Source organism: Rana temporaria, chromosome 12, assembly GCF_905171775.1.
Source record: "Rana temporaria chromosome 12, aRanTem1.1, whole genome shotgun sequence".
NCBI lineage: Eukaryota > Metazoa > Chordata > Amphibia > Anura > Ranidae > Rana > Rana temporaria.
Genome location: NC_053500.1, coordinates 136,234,007 through 136,253,889, shown reverse-complemented (window position 1 = coordinate 136,253,889; position 19,883 = coordinate 136,234,007). Strand labels below are relative to the sequence as shown.

The window sequence follows — 19,883 nt, the reverse complement described above, 5'->3', positions numbered from 1 at the left end:
ATCTTAACAGAATCCAATACCTATCAATAACAATAAACAAACATCTAACCAAAAAGCAACTGAACCCAACCCCAAACCATAACCCAGCTCAATCTTTAACCATAGCCCTAACTCAGTCTTCAGCAATAACCTTTACCTCACTTCTAGCCATAACCTAACCCAACTCCCTAACCTAACTCAGTGCCTTAATATAACTCAATTTAATAACTAACCTCAACCTTACCCAAACTCCTTACCCAACCCAGCAACAAACTATAAGGCCCCGCACACACGACCGAGTTTCTCGGCAGAATTCAGCCAGAAACTCGGTCGGAGCTGTATTCTGCCGAGAAACCTGGCCGTGTGTACACTTTCGGCCGAGGAAACCAACAAGAATCTCGTCGTGCCAAATAGTTACTCAATGAGGAAATTGGGCTCGCCGAGATCCTCGGCGGCTTCACAAGAGACTCGACGAGCAAAACGAAGGGTTTTGCTCGTCGAGTTTCTCGGCCGTGTGTACGGGGCCTAAGTCTAACCCAATTAAGTGGCTAGTCATACTTCCAACAAAACTCTAGCCATAACCCTAAGTCAACCCGTAACCATAACCCTAACCAACCCAGCCACTAGCCACAACCTAGACTAATCTGTGGATTAACCTTAACCCATAACCCTATCTCATCTTATTCCCTAACCGTACTTCCAACCCAACCTCTAGCCATAACCCTAAACTAGGCCCTAACCATAACCCCAATCCATTACAAACTCTCACCACAACCCTAAACCAACCCTTAATTATAACTAAACCAACTCCTAAATATAACCCTAGCCCTAACTCCAAACCCTAACTAAAACCATAACCTGAACCCAAAGCAACCCCTAACCATAGCCCTAACCCAATTCCAACCATAACCTGAACCCAATCCCTAACTATAACCCTAACCATAACCCAAACCAGCCCATAATCCAAACCTAACTTGCACACTAACTCTAGCTCTAATCTGTGAGTTTATGCTAACTCATAATTGTAAACCTTTACATTCTCCCCAACGATGCAGCCTAATCCCCGGGGGTCATGACTCTGAGCTAACTGAGCTGTTTACAACTAGTCATTAAGTTTTGCACAATATGAATATTTGCAGCTTCATATAAAGAAGACACAGATGGATAAAACTCACGAAACGGGATGAATTATCATTCCTGACAGTCTTGGCATTGCCGAAGGCCTCCAGCAGAGGGTTGGCCTGGATGATTTGGTCCTCAAGGGTGCCCTACACAAAAAAGAATAAATTGAATTAGAGGAATAGGTCATCTTTAAAAAATTAGCCCATCTTTCTCATTTAATTCACAGGGGGGCAGATTCACGTAGAGCCGCGTAAAATTGTGCGGGCGTAACGTATCTGATTTACGTTACGCCTCCGCAAATTACACGGGCAAGTGCTGTATTCTCAAAGCACTTGCTCCGTAAGTTGCGGCTGCGTAGTGTAAATCGGCCGGCGTAAGCCCGCCTAAATCAAATTTGGATCAGGGGGGCGTGTTTTATGCAAAACTACTGTGACCCGACGTGATTGATGCTTTTTCGGAACGGCGCATTCGACATCCGTGGAATTTATCCAAAGTACGCCGTAAGGACGTCATTGGTTTTGACATGAACGTAAATGACGTCCAGCCCCATTCACGGACGATTTACGCAAACGACGTAACTTTTTCAAATTTCGACGCGGGACCGACGGCCATACTTAACATTGGCAGCGCCTTATATAGCAGGGGCAACTTTACGCCAGGAAAAGCCTAAAGTAAACGTTGTAACTTTACTGTGTCGGCGGCGCGTACGTTCGGGAATTTGCGTATCTGGCTAATTTGCATACTCGACGCGGAATTCAACGGAAGCGCCACCTAGCGGTCCAAAAAAATGCAGTTAAGATCCGACGGCGTAAGAGACTTACGCCTGTCGGATCTAATGGATATCTATGCGTAACTGATTCTAAGAATCAGGCGCATAGATACGACGGCGCAACTCAGAGATACGCCGTCATATCTCGGTTGTGAATCTGGGCCAGGGTGTTTATCCAACCTTTTTTTGAAAATTTAAGAAACCTGAATTTAGCAGCCAATCACACTGAAGTACATGGGGGTTGGGGGCGAATCTTGATAATAACTTCAGTCCATTTTTAAAAGCTAATAGGCAATTTAAAGGGGAGAGATGAGGTAGGTTCAGGGGCGGACTGACCATTCGGGCACCCGGGCACTGCCCGAGGGGCCCCATGCCTCTAGGGGGCCCCATCAGGGTTGCCAGCCCCAGTAAAACCAGGGACAGTATGTAAAAATATGTGTTTTTTTCCATCTGTCCCTGAAATGTCCCTTACTGACATTCTTTTGGTCTAAAAATCCCAAGATTATAGCTGCCCCGCCTCTCCAGTACCTTTTCAGTGTGTGTATGTGTATTCTATGTGTATGTATACTGTGTGTGTATACTGTGTGTGTATACTGTATGGCCCCATAATCTCCTATTGCCTGGGGGCCCCAAAATCTCCTATTGCCCGGGGGCCCCATGAGTTGTCAGTCCGCCCCTGGGCAGGATATATCTTAAAATAAATAATTCAGTGTATTAAATGAGAGACAATAGCCAAAACATTTTTCAGTGGCAGGATAACGTCAGAGCACTGAAATAGGCTGTAAACTTTGAGGAACAAAGCAGAATTTACCTTGCAGCAGATAATGAAAATTGTCAGCTGAAGTCAAGCAGCGGAAAAATTGTGTGGCACCTGTACAGTGCTGGAGCACCGTAATAAGCCAGGTGAGGTGGCTGGTAATATGGTAATAGTGCTGTGACAGACCCAACCAGGACAGGGGCCTTTGAAGGGGACTGCAGGGTAGCCACTTGCCTACTGACTATGGACCCTGGCTTTTGAGGGGGCTCTATTCTTGGGAGGTGTGTGCCTGGGGGGACCCTTGGAGTGGTCTTGCTTCAGATTCGGGTACATGTCTCCCCAAAACACATAGAGTAGGGGAACCTAGGACCTGGATAGAGATTTGGGGCCTTTGTAACCAAACCAGCAATGGCTGCTTTAAACTGTCAGACTTATAGCAGATGTTAATATAATCAGTTCAAAACAACCTGATACTGGGGTCTCCTGCTATAATCTGTTTACTAAGGTGTCTTTCTCCCATGGTATATTTTCCCTATTGTGTGCCCACTAGGTGTGAATTCTCATTGTTAATTGAGTCATCTATTGTTTATGTCTGTCTGCTAATCTCTTAGAGATTTGGACATCCCTAGGTCTTCTTACTGGGGAACTGGTGCCAAACGATATGGGTGGGCACTGAGTCACTTAGGCTTGTCTTGGTGACTAGTTGGCTTACTGGATCCACTGCTAACCCAAACTCATCCCTAGTCTTTATCCATCAATCCTTGATCTTTGTTGTCTTGTTGTTTTGATGGAAACACTAATTGGTGGACCTGCCATAACTGTTCTATGGTAGGATCCATAAATTGTATATACATTTATTGTATAACATGTATACTGTACCTTTATCCCACCTGTGGATTCCTTCTTTTTCATGTCACCCACAGCTGCAATTGTTGCAAAGTACTGGATGACGCGTTTTGTGTTAACAGTCTTCCCAGCACCGGATTCTCCACTGCCGAACAGAACAAAATTGTATTGAGGTACAGAGAAAACCTGCAGCTTTACCTATTCATGACCGGGGCTATCCTTTGTGACCAGAGCTCATCTGCCAGAAGGCTTTAAATGGCTTTCGCTATTAGCGCTGTCAGTGTGGCATGCATTTCAGATTTAAAATAATTATAGAATGAACATTTTCTACTTAATAACTAGTAAGTTACAGAATTAGTGAAAGGTTATAATAATCTTATATTATACTTAATAAGTGATAGATACGCACGTGATGAGGATAGACTGGTTCTCACGATCTGGAGGACAGAATAGAAGGACAGTTCTGTGATAATGTAACAATATCAATTCCATCAGAGATACTATATCTATGTAATGTAACTATACATCAGAGATAATGTATATGCCGTATTTATCGGCGTATACCGCGCACTTTTTTCCCCTTAAAATAAGGGGAAAATCGTGGGTGCGCGATATACTCCGATACCCGCTTCCCGCGCTCAGTTTGAATGCCTGCGCCGACATATACCGAGTGCAGTACACTCGGCTACATTCGGCCAAGCTCGGCTTCGCTCGTGTTCATGCATAAACGTCACAGAGCGTGAGCACGAGCGAAGCCGAGCCTGGCCGAATGTAGCTGAGTGTACTGCACTAGGTATATGTCGGCGCAGGCAGTCAAACTGAGCGCGGGAAGCGGCGATTCGAAGGGGAGACAGCGCGGGAGAAGCCGGGAGGACACCACCGAAGCCGCAGACGGACGCCGGACCCGACAAGGCCACCGATGGACGCCGCGCAAGACACCAAAACTGTAAGTACTAAAATGTTTTTTTTACAGGAATTGCGGGTCCACATTAGGGGTGCGCGCTATACGCCGGAGCGCGCAATACCCCGATAAATATGGTACTCAACTTTTTATAGCCGACTTTTCAGCACATTTTTTGATGCTGAAAAAGCCCCCCTTGGCTTATACTTGAGTATCCCTGTGTCATGCTGCAGTCGGCGGCCGTCCATTGTAACAAAGCCCCGCCTCATCCTCGTCCGTGATAAACGGAACACTGAACACTGATACAATGCTGGGTTCAGTGTTCCGTCTATCATGGACGAGGAGGAGGCAGGCCTTTGTTGCAATGGTTGGCGGCCGACTGCAGCATGACACAGCGGGAGATCAAAGGTAAATGAGTGAGGGCAGAGTTAGGCTGCAGATGGACACAGTGAGGCACAGTGAGGCTGCAAATGGGCACATTGCTCTAGTAAAGCGCGGTGACGTACAACACGTATGACGGCACTATAAAGGGGAGGTTCCATGCGGAGGGCGCCACCCTTTGGGCTGCTTTAGCCGATTCCGTGTTAGTAAAAGACGATTCGCGCTTTTCTGTCTGTTACAGCGTGATGAATGTGCTTACTCCATTACGAACGGTAGTTTTACCAGAACGAGCGCTCCCGTCTCATAACTTACTTCTGAGCATGCACAGGTTTTTCACGTCGTTAAAGCCCACACTCGACCATTTTTTACAACCCGAAAAACGACATTGTTTATAACGTCGAGAAAAAATAGAGCATGTTCGAATTTTTTTTTTTTGTCGTTTTTCAGAACCCGAAAAATGCTGTGAAGCCCACACACGATAGTTTTAAATGACATATTTAAAAAACGTTGTTTTTTACACGCCGAAAAATTATCGTGTGTACGCGGCATGAGACTTAAAAAAATTAAAAAAGTTTTGGCTAAACCTATATGTTAACAGCTACTCACTTGACTTTTGCTTCTATGAGTTCCCAGAGTCTTCACATCTGCTCTAGCCATTATGATGGGTTCCCACCAGCCCTGTAACTGAGTTTCTAGGTCTGTTCACCTGCTGTGCCCATTATGTGGGGTTCCCACCACCCCTGTGCTTAGTTCCCAGAACTGTAAACCTTCTGTGCCCAATATGAGGGGTTCCCACCAACCCTGTTCTGAGTTTCCAGGTCTGTACACCCGCTGTGCCCATTATGAGGGGTTCCCACCAACCCTGTTCTGAGTTTCCAGGTCTGTACACCCGCTGTGCCCATTATGAGGGGTTCCCACCAACCCTGTTCTGAGTTTCCAGTTCTGCTAACCTGCTGTGCCCATTATGAGGGGTTCCCACCATCCCTGTGCTGAGTTTATGGGTCTGTACACCTGCTGTGCCCATTATGAGGATTTCCCACCATCCCTGTGCTGAGTTCCTGGGTTTGTACACCTGCTTTTCCCGTTATGAGAGGTTCCCATTATCCTTGCACTGAGTTCCTTGCCCTGCCCACCTACTGTGTCCATTATGATGGGCTCCTACCATCCTTGCACTGAGTTCTGAGCTTCATCTGAGCTTCATCTACCTGCTGTGCCAACTATGAGGGTTCCCACCAGTCTTTTGCTGAGTTCCTGGCTCTGCCCACCCATCTAATGTGCCCATTATGAGGAATTCCCACCATATGAATTCATGGGACATGGGACCCTTTTGTTCTTACAATAAACATATAACTCATTTTTGTTTTCTGCTTCTATCTGCATTTCGACTCACCAGTCAGCATGAACTGATAGGCATTGTCAGAGATGGAGAAGATGTGGGGTGGAGCCTCCTGCCGCTTCTTGCCACGGTAGGCATTGACCACCTCGGGGTTGTAGACAGGCAGCCACTTGTAGGGGTTCACAGTAACACAGAACAGACCGGAATATGTCTGAAATAACATATTTTAGATATTTGTTAATTAAATCTGTGAGTTGAGGATGTCTGAGAGGGATTGTAAATCAGATCAATATTATTATTATTATTATTATTATTATTATTATTATTATTATTATGATAGTATTATTAAAGTGGGAATAAACCTTCCTATCCTTGTGACCATTTAATGGCTTGACATTTTGGTTGAGAGCACAAGCAACTTTAACAGTTATATTTCATGGCACGCCTTCAATATACAGTACCTGTTATGGGAAACCGTTAAATCACAGGGTTTAGTTCTGCTTTAAAGGGGTTGTAAAGGTTCCGCTATTATCACTTTTTTTTAAAACAAACATATCATACTTACCTCCGCTGTGCAGTTCGTTTTGCACAGAGTGGCCCCGATCGTCCTTTTCTGGGGTCCCACGGCGGCTCTCGCGGCTCCTCCCTGCATTAGATAGCCCCCTCTGGGAAGCTCTTTCCCGAGGGGGTTACCTTGTGGACCTGCTCCTGTGTCATACACCCCCGCGTCCATAGACGCCAAGTGTATGACTCGGCCCTGCCCCCTGGTGCCCGCGTCATTGGATTTGATTGACAGCAGCGGGAGCCAATGGCTGTGCTGCTATCAATCTATCCAATGAAGAGCCGAGAACCCATTGAGAGAGCGACGCGGGATCGCGCTCATGGAAATTCGGGGCTCTGGTATGTAAAAGGGGAGGCCGGACACTGCAAAAATGCAAAAAAGTTACGCCAATCTACGAGAATCTGGGCCTACATGTAGAGAGGAGTCAGCTAGGCCTATGATAAAAGGTTCAACTATTCCTACTGTGAAACACGGAGGTGGATCGCTGATGTTTTGGGGATTGGTGAGCTACAAAGGCACAGGAAATTTGGTCAAAATCGATCACAAGATGAATGCAGAATGTTATCAAAAAATACTGGAGGAACATTTGTATTCATCAGCCAGGAAGCTGCGCATGGGACGTACGTGGACATTCCAACATGACAATGATCCAAAACACCAGGCCAAGTCGACCTGTCATTGGTTACAGCAGAATAAAGTGAAGGTTCTGGAGTGACCATCTCAGTCTCCTGACCTCAATATCATTGAGACACTTTAGGAAGATCTTTACAGAATTTACAGGAACTGGAGGATTTTTGCCAGGAGGAATGGGCAACTTTTCCATCTTAGAAGATAAAGAGCTTCATCTACAAATACCACAAAAAAAATGTAAACATAAGAGCACAACTGTGAATTCCAGACATGTCATAATATACAGCAACTGCCATCCATGAGCTCCAGTTAGGGACTTTGACTAGGCTGATATGATGTCCTCAGGGGCCATAATGCAGGGTCCGGAAAACAGAAAAATACTCCATTGTGGCCAATAGATGGAGCCAACAATCATATAACAATAAATGTATTAGGCACATTTCAGTCATTATTTGTGACGGCCAGGGTCCACTTTAATGAGTTGCCGCAAGCAGCCATCAGGCAAAGCGAGAGCGGAAAATGTGATCTCACTGTCATCTACAGTCAGTTCTGAGACGTTGGATTTGTATGTGTCAGCCAGGTGATATTTGGGCTGGTTACTTCATTTTTTCACATTTGCTATTGCCAAAGGTACACACTTTTCAGAGTTTTCACACTTTATGACCACACATGAATGTTGGCCATCTGGCAAGGAACAGTAGGTGGGAACTTACATAGATCATCCAAGCTTTATAACGATCCTTCAGATTGTACAATACAGCCGGCTCGTTCAGGTGAGTCAACATCGCCATGTCTTCAATCTTATCGAACTTGGGAGGATTCATGGGGAACACATTTTCTGGTTTCACTGTGACCGTCTGATGTGTAAAAAAGAAAAGGGAGAGATTGGGGGATGGGGAAGGAGAAAAGGGGGGAAAAGGAGAGCGAGAGAAAAGTAGAGCGGGGGGAGGGAAAGGAAAGGAGAGAAAGTACACAAGGGTGGGCAAGGCAGAGAGAGGAAGTGATAGTGAGGGAGAAATGTGGGCAAGGGAGAGAGAGGAAGGGAGAGTGAGGTAGAAACAGGGGCAAGGGAGAGAGAGGAAGGGAGAGTGAGGTAGAAACAGGAGCAAGGGAGAGAGAGGAAGGGAGAGGGAAGTAGAAACGGGGGAAAGGGAAAGAGGAAGGGAGAGGGAGGGAGAAACGGGGGCAAGGGAGAGAGAGAGAAAGAGAGAGTGACAGAGAAACGGGGGAAAGGGAGAGAGGAAGGGAGAGTGAGGTAGAAATGGGGGCAAGGGAGAGAGAGGAAGGAGAGGAAGGGAGAAACGGGGGCAAGGGAGAGAGAGGAAGGGAGAGTAAGGGAGAAACGGGGGCAAGGGAAAAAGAGGAAGGGAGAGTGAGGGAGAAACGGGGGCAAGGGAGAGAGAGGAAGGGAGAGTGAGGTAGAAACGGGGGCAAGGGAGAGAGAGAGGAAGGGAGAGTGAGGTAGAAACGGGGGCAAGGGAGAGAGAGGAAGGGAGAGTGAGGTAGAAACGGGGGCAAGGGAGAGAGAGGAAGGGAGAGGGAGGGAGAAACGGGGGCAAGGGAGAGTAAGGGAGAAATGGGGGAAAGGGAAAGAGGAAGGGAGAGGGAGGGAGAAACGGGGGCAAGGGAGAGAGAGGAAGGGAGAGTAAGGGAAAAACGGGGGCAAGGGAGAGAGAGGAAGGGAGAGTAAGGGAGAAACGGGGGCAAGGGAAAAAGAGGAAGGGAGAGTGAGGGAGAAACGGGGGCAAGGGAGAGATAGGAAGGAAAGACAAGGGAGACAGGAAGGGAGGGCGAGGGAGAGAGAGAACGGGAGAGCGAGGGAGAGAGAGAGAGAACGGGAGGGCGAGTAGAGAGAGGAATGGAGGGCAAGGTGTAGAGAGAAAGTGAGGGAGATCAAAAAGGAGGGCAAGGGAGAGTGAGGAAGTGAGTGAGACAGTGAGAGAGGAAGGGAAGGTGAGTTAGAGAGATAAATGAAGGGCAGGGGATAGAGAGAAAGGGAGGCGAAGGGAGAAGGAGAAACGGAGGGCAAGGGGGAGAGAAAAAGGGAGAAAGAGAAAGGGAGGGTAAGGGAGAGATAGGAAGGGAGGGTGAGGGAGAGAGAGAAGGGAAGGGCAAGGGAGAAAGAAGAGGAGAGGGCGAGAAAGACAGGGGAAGGCAGGACAAGGGAGGGAGAGGAAGGGAGGACAAGGGAGAGAGAGGAAGGGAGGACAAGGGAGAGAGAGGAAGGGAGGACAAGGGAGAGAGAGGAAAGGAGGGCAAGGTAGAGAGAGGAAAGGAGGGCAAGGTAGAGAGAGGAAAGGAGGGCAAGGTAGAGAGAGGAAAGGAGGGCAACGGAAGAGAGAAAGGGAAAACAAGGGAGAGAGAGGAGGGGAGGATGAGAAAGAGAAGAAGGGAAGACGGGAGAGAGAGGAAGGAGGAGTGAAGGAGAGAGAGAAAGGGAGGGCAAGGGAGAGAGGGGAAGGGAGTACAAGAGAGAGAAAATGAGGGCAGGGTTGGGTAGAAAAGCGAGGCAGGGCGTAGAGGCAAAGGGAGAATGTGGGGGAGAGGGTGGATGAAAAGAGGGTGGATGAAAGAGAGAGTTGAATGATAGAGAAAAAGAGAGCGGGGGAGGGAGAGAGTGGGAAAGAGAAGGGGGCGAAGGAAGAGAGAAGGGGGTGTGAGTGGGAAAGAGGGAAGGGAAAAAGGGGGGAGAAAGAGAATGTCGAGAGAGAGAAAGCAAGGGTTGGGGGAGTAGGAGAGTGAGAGACAGACAAATAGGGAGGGTGGGAAAGGAAGGGGGGAAAGAGGCAGGGGGGATAGCGAGAGGGTGTGGGGTGGGGGTGGTTGAGATAGTGAAAGAGATGATACAAGAACTCTCAGAAACATTTGTAACAATTTGACTGTATAGCATCAGAAATAGAATAATAAAAGGAAGAGCTGGAGGACAGACCAAATTAATAATCATTCAGCTTGTCCTGCCCCCACCAAGCACTTACTGGCATCAAGGTATTAAAAACCAATGCAACATTTATACCTCCCAGCCATTCATATTAAATTATATTTCTTTTTCCACTTTGAAGCCAAATAGATATTTAATAGGACGCAAACAGATACATTTTTCTTCTCTATTCAACAGACAGCTGGTCGGGATTTTCCAAAAACCTCATCTGTGCCGGTTGTGGTTAGCTTTGGCCTCATACAGGTCAGGTTACATGCAGTCTATGGCAGGGGGTCTCCAAACTTTCCAAACAAAGGGCCAGTTTACTGTCCTTCAGACTTTTGGGGGGCCGGACAGGGGCCATCATTAATAGGAGTTTATTTTAGGCATTAGTGGGAGTAAATATTGTCCTATCTTTAGTATTAGGGAGAAAAATAGTGCCCCATTGTTGGTATCAGTGGGTAGAATAGTGTCTCCTATCTGTGAGATGAATAGTGCCCCATAGGCCAGATAAAGGCAAGTAAAGGGCCACATCAGGCCCCTGGACTGGTCTATGGTATAAGGCCCTTCTCAACCTTTTTAGCCCAGAGGAAAGTTCTCAGGGAGCCCTTACTAAAAACAATTCATCAAGGTCAGTGGCAGTGGCGGCCCGCCCATAGGGGGCGCCCGGGCGCCGCCCCCCCTCCCCCAGTCAGTAAAAAAAAAAATCTAAAAAAAAAAAAAAATTTTTTATTTAAACATGTCCCTTTAAGGAAAAAAAATTCCAAAAAAGGTTCTTATGTGCACTGAGTCCGGGCGTCGGGCGCCGGGAAAAGCGCGGTATGGGTAGCGCCACGTCTGTGCAATCACGGGATTGCAGACGTGGCGCTACATTGGCAGCCCAAAAATGGGGGGGGGGGGGGGGGGGGGGGGGAAGGGGGTGCCGCGATTTCGGCCGAATATTCACTATAAAATTTTTTTTGGAACATTTGGAATTTTTTTTTTTAGTGCACATTTGGTCGAAATCGCGGCACCCCCATCCCCCCTCAGGGGGGGGGGGGGGGATGGGGGTGCCGCGATTTCGGCCGAATGTTCACTAGACATGATGAGCAATTAACCCAGTGCAGATGTAGGCTCATTGCAAGGGTGGATTTTTTTTTAACATTTTCATGGAGTTGGGCATAATAAATGATTTTTAATGTTCAATGCAATGCATAATCTGGGTGAAATGCCAGCCGTCAGCAGCCTGAGCCCCAGGAGAAGATGGGGAGCTACAAGTCCCAGCAGGTTATAATATAAGGCTCCTAGGTGGATGGGAGTCTTATATTATAAACCTGCTGGGACTTGTAGTTCCCCATCTTCCCTTGGGGCTCAGGTGCATGCAATCCACCATCTATGGGACTACAAGTCCCAGCAGTGAGAAAAACTGGACAAAGATGGTGGATTGCATGCACCTGAGCCCCAGGAGACGATGGAGAACTACAAGTCCCAGCAGGTTATAATATAAAGCTCCGAGGTGGATGTATGACTGGACAGTGACACAGTGGGGACAATTGGCACAGTGGCTGTGTTTGATGGCATGGTACAGTGGCTGCATTTGATGGCATGGCACAGTGGTGACAATTGATGGCACAGTGACCACAATTGATGGCATGGCACAGTGGCTGCATTTGATGGCATGGTACAGTGGCTGCATTTGATGGCATGGTACAGTGGCTGCATTTGATGGCATGGCACAGTGGCTGCATTTGATGGCATGGCACAGTGGCTGCATTTGATGGCATGGCACAGTGGCTGCATTTGATGGCATGGCACAGTGGTGACAATTGATGGCACAGTGGCCACAATTGATGGCATGGCACAGTGGTGACAATTGATGGCACACAGTGACCACAATTGATGGCATGGTACAGTGGCTGCATTTGATGGCATGGTACAGTGGCTGCATTTGATGGCATGGTACAGTGGCTGCATTTGATGGCATGGCACAGTGGTGACAATTGATGGCACAGTGACCACAATTGATGGCATGGTACAGTGGCTGCATTTGATGGCATGGTACAGTGGCTGCATTTGATGGCATGGTACAGTGGCTGCATTTGATGGCATGGTACAGTGGCTGCATTTGATGGCATGGCACAGTGGTGACAATTGATGGCACAGTGACCACAATTGATGGCATGGCACAGTGGCTGCATTTGATGGCATGGCACAGTGGCTGCATTTGATGGCATGGTACAGTGGCTGCATTTGATGGCATTGCACAGTGGCTGCATTTGATGGCATGGCACAGTGGCTGCATTTGATGGCATGGCACAGTGGCTGCATTTGATGGCATGGCACAGTGGTGACAATTGATGGCACAGTGACCACAATTGATGGCATGGTACAGTGGCTGCATTTGATGGCATGGTACAGTGGCTGCATTTGATGGCATGGTACAGTGGCTGCATTTGATGGCATGGCACAGTGGTGACAATTGATGGCACAGTGACCAGAATTGATGGCATGGTACAGTGGCTGCATTTGATGGCATGGTACAGTGGCTGCATTTGATGGCATGGTACAGTGGCTGCATTTGATGGCATGGTACAGTGGCTGCATTTGATGGCATGGTACAGTGGCTGCATTTGATGGCATGGTACAGTGGCTGTGTTTGATGGCATGGTACAGTGGCTGTGTTTGATGGCATGGTACAGTGGTGACAATTGATGGCATGGTACAGTGGTGACAATTGATGGCACAGTGACTGTGTTTGATGGCATGGCACAGTGGCTACGTTTGATGGCATGGCACAGTGGTGCGAATTGATGGAACAGTGGCTGCATTTGATGGGCACAGTGAGGCTTATATTTTTTTTTCTTCTTCGTTTGCGCCCCCCCAAAAATTTTGAGCACCAGCCGCCACTGGTCAGTGGTGGTAGGTAGGAAAAATGCAACCATTACAATGGTGGTCAGGAAATCCCCCCCCCCCCCCCCCCACCTTACAGACAGCTAATAGGATCATTGGTGTCATGCCATGCTGCTGTATTTGCAAGTGGTGTTGACCCTGAAACTATGTAGGCACTGGCCCGGATTCAGAGAGCAATTGCGCCTGCGTAACCATAGTTACGCAGCGCAATTGCTTACTTGCGCCGGCGTAACGAATGCTCCTGATTCAGGAACCTCGTTACGCCGACTGCAGCCTAAGATATGCGTGGCATAAGGCTCTTATGCCCGCATATCTTAGGCTGCATTCTTGCGATGGCCGCTAGGTGGCGTTCCCGTTGTGCTCTGCGTATAGTTTGCAAATTGCAAACTAACGCCGATTCACAACGTTACGCGAGCCCTGCGTACGCAGTTTATGTCGTTTGCGTACGGCGGTTTTCGCGTAAGGCTGCCCCTGCTATTAGCAGGGGCAGCCAATGTTACGTATACCCGTCGTTCCCGCGTCGCAAAATTTAAAATTTACGTAAGTGAATCGTGAATGGCGCTGGACGCCATTCACGTTCACTTTGAAGCAAATGACGTCCTTGCGACGTCATTTACCGCAATGCACGTCGGGAAAGTTTCCCGACGGAGCAGGCGCTCTACGCTCGGCGCGGGAACGCGCCTAATTTAAATGATTCCCGCCCCCTACGGGATAATTTAAATTGCGCGCGCTTACGCCGGGCATTTTGCCGGAGCGCACACGCAATTTACGGAGCTACTGCTCCGTGAATCGCGGGTAGCGCAGAAAGTTTGCGGGGGCGCAGGGCAGAAATGTTGCCCTGTGCCTCCGGAAAAAAACGCCAAAAGGTACCTGAATCTAGCCCACTATCAAGTTATCAAGTGAGAGGTCATCGGCCACAACTCAAGGAACTCCTATCAACCTCTGGAGGAACCCTAGTTGACGGCTGCCATAAACAGTAAGCAATTTATTTGAACAGAAAAGGATGCTATCGACCCTGAATATGCACTGGATTGTTCTGTGGTCTGTCTAGAAATAAAAATACATTTAGCAAAGTTGGTACTTGATGAAAATGGTCAGTACAGAAGACATTTCTATAATGAATACTGGGTGACAGTATTACAGTATTACATACAGCATTAGTGGCATCCAGCCTCACCTACCTTGCCTTCCTCAGTTTCCACAGTGGTTTTTCCAGCCTCAGTGCTTTTAATCTTTCCCTTGGTGTAGTCCACAATGGGGTCGGTGACAAAGCAGTAGGTCTTGGCATCGAACGGCTGGTTCTGGGCCTCGATCCGCTCTTTTTCAGGCTTTCGGAGAAAATGAGCCGCCACCCCGAAGGCCATCATGTCATGCTCACTCATGGTGGCAGCTGGAAGGAGAGAGAGGGTGAAAAGGTTCTAAGATGGCATACCGAATGAGATTCCTAAATGTCATTGAGTCGTGGTGTGGAGAAAGCCTCTTGAGGGGGAAGGGGGCGAGCAGGAGTGTCAGGACGCCCACTAACACACTGCTCCTTTCTCTATCTGCAAAGTAGAGAGCGTCCTGACCCTCCTGCCCGCCCCCTCAAGAAGTTTTCTCCACACCGGGGAGAAAGCCTTGCATTACTGTGTGGAGTTACACATACCTCCCAACATTTAAAAAATCCAATGCGGGACATCTTGTTGAGCGGGGGGGGGGGGGGGTGCCGGGGATCAAAGTTGTTGCGCGGGGGGGTTCCGCGGATCTCAGTTGTTGAGCAGGGGGGGTTGGGTGGCGGGTTGCTGTTGTCTCCTACCTGTGCAGATACCTCTGTCCCGACTCCCCGCGCCTACGCCGCCATCCACCTGCAGCCCGCTCCATGGTGTATGACTGCACCTCCATCCATGTTCGCATCTCTTAGAGCCGAGTCGCCCTGACCCTCTGCGGCCGAGGGACACAGAGCAGAGAGACAGGCAGAGGGGAATACCGCAGCTCCGGCGGCTCACACTGACATTGTCTCCCGCCACCATGGTCCGTATTTCCCGTCGCACTGTGATTGGGCGTATAGCGGTCATGTGCGGAGGCGGGACTTCTAGACGATCGCAGACAGACCAGCCCCATGCCGCACATGACCCCCATACGCCCAATCACAGGGCACCGGACACCAAACATGGCGGGGGAAACCAAACATGGAGGCACGGAATGTCGCCCCCCTAAATGTCGCGCTTGGAATTGCGGGAGGATCCCGTGGAATCCGGGACGGTTGGGAGGTATGGTTACAGACAGAAGAACAGGAAGTGAGGATTTCTCAGAGGAAATAAGGACATTTAAAAGCAAAATGGAAGGATGAGGTAAGTGAAGGAGGACGGCACTAAGGTAAAGGAAGCTATTTAGGAAAAACATTGTTTTACCTTTACAACCCCTTTAATTTTCTTTTGACACGGGCTCCTCTTTAATGTATCTTTATTCTGGAAGCATAAAAAATTGCCCCTGTGCTGTCAGCATTGACAGGTTTGTATGGCAGGTTCATCCTGATGACACAATGATTAGACAGAAGACGGTTCTAAGGTCTTCATCATCTCTGCAGAATGTGCAGCACTCAAGACCCGAGTGCTATTTCAGTATCGGAGACCTAATCTGCTGTCTGTACATTGCTACACTAGCTTCCCTGGCAGCAAATATATCATTTATGTTTGTCCTGGGACTCCAAATTATCAGTGTAACATTGTTCTTGGACCTCCAAGTGTCAATGTGTCATTATTCGGGGAGCACGAAGTGTCAATATTGTTCTAGGACCACCAAGTGTCAGTGTGTCAATGTTCTGGAACCTCCAAATATCAGTCTGTATATGTTCTAGGACCCCCAAGTGTCAGTTTTTCGTTGTTCTAGGGCCCCCAAATGTCAGTGGCCCAGATTCAGAGAGCAATTGCGCCTGCGTAACCATAGTTATGCAGCGCAATTGCTGACTTGCTCCGGCGTTACGAATGCTCCTGATTCAGGAACATCGTAACGCCGACTGCAGGCTAAAATCTGCGTGGCATAAGGCTCTTATGCCACGCAGATTTTAGGCTGCATTCTTGCGATGACCGCTAGGGGGCGCTCCCATTGTGCTCAGTGTATAGTATGCAAATTGCATACTAACACCGATTCACAATGTTGCGAAGGGCCCTGCGTACGCAAGTTACGGAGTTTCCGTACGGCGTCTTTAGCGTAAGGCTGCCCCTTCTAATAGTAGGGGCAGCCAATGCTAAAGTATACCCGCCGTTCCCGCGTCGTGAAATTTGAATTTCACGTCGTTTGCGGAAGTCATTCGTTAATGGCGCTGGACGCCATTCACGTTCACTTGGAAGCAAATGACGTCCTTGCGACGTCATTTGCCGCAATGCAAAGTTTCCCGACGGAGCATGCGCTCTACGCTCGGCGCGGGAGCGCGCCTAATTTAAATGATTCCCGCCCCCTACGGGATCATTTACATTAGGCGCCCTTACGCAGGGCAAGTTTAAAGAGCGCACACGCAATTTACGGAGCTACTGCTCCGTGAATCGCGCGCAGCGCAGATAATTTGCGGGGGCGCAGGGCAAAAACGCTGCCCTGTGCCTCCGTAAAAAAGGGGCAAATTCTACCTGATTCTGGGCCAGTGTTTTGGGAACCCCAAGTGTCAGTGTTTCAAAATGGTATACACACAGTCTTTGATTTCAGAATCATGTTTACAGTTTGAATTTGAATGGAGTTCGATGTATAATTTGAATTGAATTTCAAATAGAATTTGGGAAATTCAGACGAATTTCGTTTCGTTATTCGGTAAACTTTGTTCATATTATAATTCAAGTATTTGGACTTATTCGAATCTCTAAATACCAAAAAATGTGTCCAAATAATTATTCAAAACGAACAGCACATGTCTACTTGGCGCCGAGTGGCAGCATATTTGCATGTAATAGCGCCAATAGAGCAGCGCTGGGAGCGAGCGCCCTGCGAGCTCACGGCACAGTTACTGGTGGCTAACTGAAAGCTCCCGTTTGCATCTTGCGATTGGGAGCTTTCCATTCACGTGACTGTGATTGGCTGTCATGGCGGTCACATGGCGATAAGCCCCACCCCGCCTCTCGGTATTCTAAACCCCTTCAAGGGCCGGTGATCTGACATGCTGGTTCCAGCTATCGTGGAAGTTCCAGCGCATGCGCGAACTGATGCGCTGAGATGGTTCCAGCCATCGGGAAAGTTCCTTCAAGCACTGCGCAGGTGCAAACTTGCTGACGGAAATCCCCGAACGGCGGCCGGCATCCAGGGCGACGTGGATAGTGAGGTAAGTGGCCAGTCGGCCTCACGTCCTCGCTGCGCTCGGACGGCTCGCTTCGCTCGCTCGGCCTCCTGGCTCTTTTTTTAACATCCTCCAATCCACGGGGATGTTAAAGAATGAGCCTGGATGCCGGGCGAGGTTCGGGGATTTCCGTCGGGAAGTTTGCGCCTGCGCAGTCAGTGGAGGAACTTCCCCCATAGGGGAACATTCAGGACAAGTCACCGGCATGCACCGGCTTTAAGGGATCAAAGTTCTGTGAATTAAGCCAATTGCATGTTAATCTGTGCAAACACAAGCCAAGAGATTTTGGCTCCATTTACAAAATAAATCCCTTCCCTACAAAACCCTTCGGAACTTTCTATCTTTCCAAAACAATTATTTCTGAATTCAGTGCAAACACTATTCAGGACACACAGGGCCAGATTCTCGTAGAATGGCGTATCTATGCGGCGGCGTAACGTATCCGATTTACGTTACGCCGCCGCAAGTTTTTCAGGCAAGTGCTTTATTCACAAAGCACTTGCCTGTAAAGTTGCGGTGGCGTAGCGTAAATCACCCGGCGGGTACGGGGCGTGTATCATTTAAATGAAGCGCGTCCCCGAGCCGAACGAACTGCGCATGCGCCGTCCGTAAAATATCCCAGTGTGCATTGCTCCCAATGATGTCGCAAGGACGTCATTGGTTTCGACGTGAACGTAAAAGACGTCCAGCCCCATTCACGGATGACTTACGCAAACGACGTAACTTTTTACAATTTCGACGGGGGAACGACGGCCATACTTAAAGCGGTGGTTCCCCCTTAAAAACAACTTTTTTTAATTCCACTGCCCCCCCACATTCCATCACGATTAAGGCACATATTTTTTTTTTCCTGCTGTACATACCTTAGTACAGCATATTCACCCGTGCATCCGGGTTGCGAGTCCCGCGGGAGTGGGCGTTCCTCACATGCTGTTGATTGACGTTTTGCCCAAAAACGAGCTCTCCCCCCGTCGCGTAAGCCGCGTCACGATTGGCGAAAGGAGCCGAACGGCGATGCGCATGCGCAGTATAGCGCCGACTCGCCGTTCGGCTCCTTTCGCCAACCGTGACGCGGCTTACGCGACGGGGGGAGAGCCCGTTTTTGGGCAAAACGTCAATCAACAGCATGTGAGGAACGCCCACTCCCGCGGGACTCGCAACCCGGATGCACGGGTGAATATGCTGTAGTAAGGTATGTACAGCAGAAAAAAAAAAATATGTGCCTTAATCGTGATGTATTGTGGGGGGGCAGTGTAATTAAAAAAAGTTGTTTTTAAGGGGGAACCACCGCTTTAACATTGTTGCGCCGCACTTATGCCTCATATAGCAGGGGCAACATTACGCCTGGAAAAGCCTAACGTAAACGTTGTAACTTTACTGCGTCGGCCGCGCGTACGTTCAGGAATTCGCATATCTAGCTAATTTGCATACTCGATGCGGAAATTGATGGAAGCGCCACCTAGCGGGCAAAAAAAAATTGCAGTTACGATCCGACGGCGTAAGAGACTTACGCCTGTCGGATCTAATGGATATCTATGCGTAACTGATTCTAAGAATCAGTCGCATAGATACGACGGGCCAGATTAGGACTTACGACGGCGTACATGGCGCTGCGCCGTCGTAAGTCCTATGAGAATCTGGGCCATAGTGTAATGTAAATATGAGGCGAGTCCTGAAATCAGCTTCCAGAACTGTATAATCTTCCTGTGCTTCTTCATTCAGGGAATAGGAAGAGCAGCGACCCAACAGCCTCCAGTATACATGTCATCACAGTCATTAAAAATCACTTACCTTAAAAATGCCAAAAAAATAAATAAAAAAAAGCCAAAAAGAAAATGCCCAAAAAAAAAGCCCAAAAAAAATCACTTACCTTAATTATCCAATCCACAGCTAAGAAAGACAGACGGACCCTGAGAGAGAAGAGAGGGAACACTTCAGATTTCACAGAGAGGGATGGGGGGTACAGAGAAAATCCCCCCATTTGTCCTTCTTTGTATTATCCTTTAACCCCAATCATGTTACCCCCCCCCCCCCTCTACAATAACGTATTTATTGCTTCAGCAATGCTAAAATGTATTTGGTTCTGCCAATAAAATGTATTTCATTTTAGATGGAGAGAGATATGGGGTGGGGTGGAAGATGAGAGAGACAGAATGAAAAAGGTGGGGGGAGAGATGAGAAGGGGGGGGGAGAAGAGAGCAGGGGCAGAAAAGAGAGAGAGAGAGACAGGAGGAGAGAGAGAGAGATAAAGGATGAGAGGGATATGCAAAGAGAGCAGGGGGAGAGAAAGGAAAGACAGAAAGAAGGAGGAAGAAAGAGTGAAAGAGAGAGGAGAATGGGGGGGTGGAGGGGAGAAGTCAATGGAGGGGAGAGGAGAATGGGGGGGGGGGTATGGGGGAGGGAGGGGGGGGGAAGAGAGAGACGGGAGGAGAGAGAATGGGGAGAAAGAGACAAGGAGGATAGGGATGCGCAAAGAGAGCAGGGGGAGAGAAAG

The 19,883-nt window shown here is 48.5% G+C and overlaps 1 protein-coding gene across 1 annotated transcript in view; it reads right to left on the bottom strand.

The window, feature by feature from the left end:
- LOC120918955 (myosin-3-like) overlaps positions 1-19,347 on the bottom strand; it is a 73,053-nt gene extending 53,706 nt beyond the window's left edge. Inside the window, exons 1-7 of the mRNA XM_040330873.1 lie at positions 19,260-19,347; positions 14,271-14,479; positions 7,997-8,140; positions 6,146-6,302; positions 3,883-3,910; positions 3,507-3,618; positions 1,155-1,247 (exon numbers count right to left, since the gene is read on the bottom strand). Of these exons, the coding sequence (XP_040186807.1) occupies positions 1,155-1,247; positions 3,507-3,618; positions 3,883-3,910; positions 6,146-6,302; positions 7,997-8,140; positions 14,271-14,471 (735 nt within the window). The 5' untranslated portion in view covers positions 14,472-14,479; positions 19,260-19,347. The remainder of the gene's footprint in view (positions 1-1,154; positions 1,248-3,506; positions 3,619-3,882; positions 3,911-6,145; positions 6,303-7,996; positions 8,141-14,270; positions 14,480-19,259) is intronic.
- Positions 19,348-19,883: the final 536 nt, after the last annotated feature.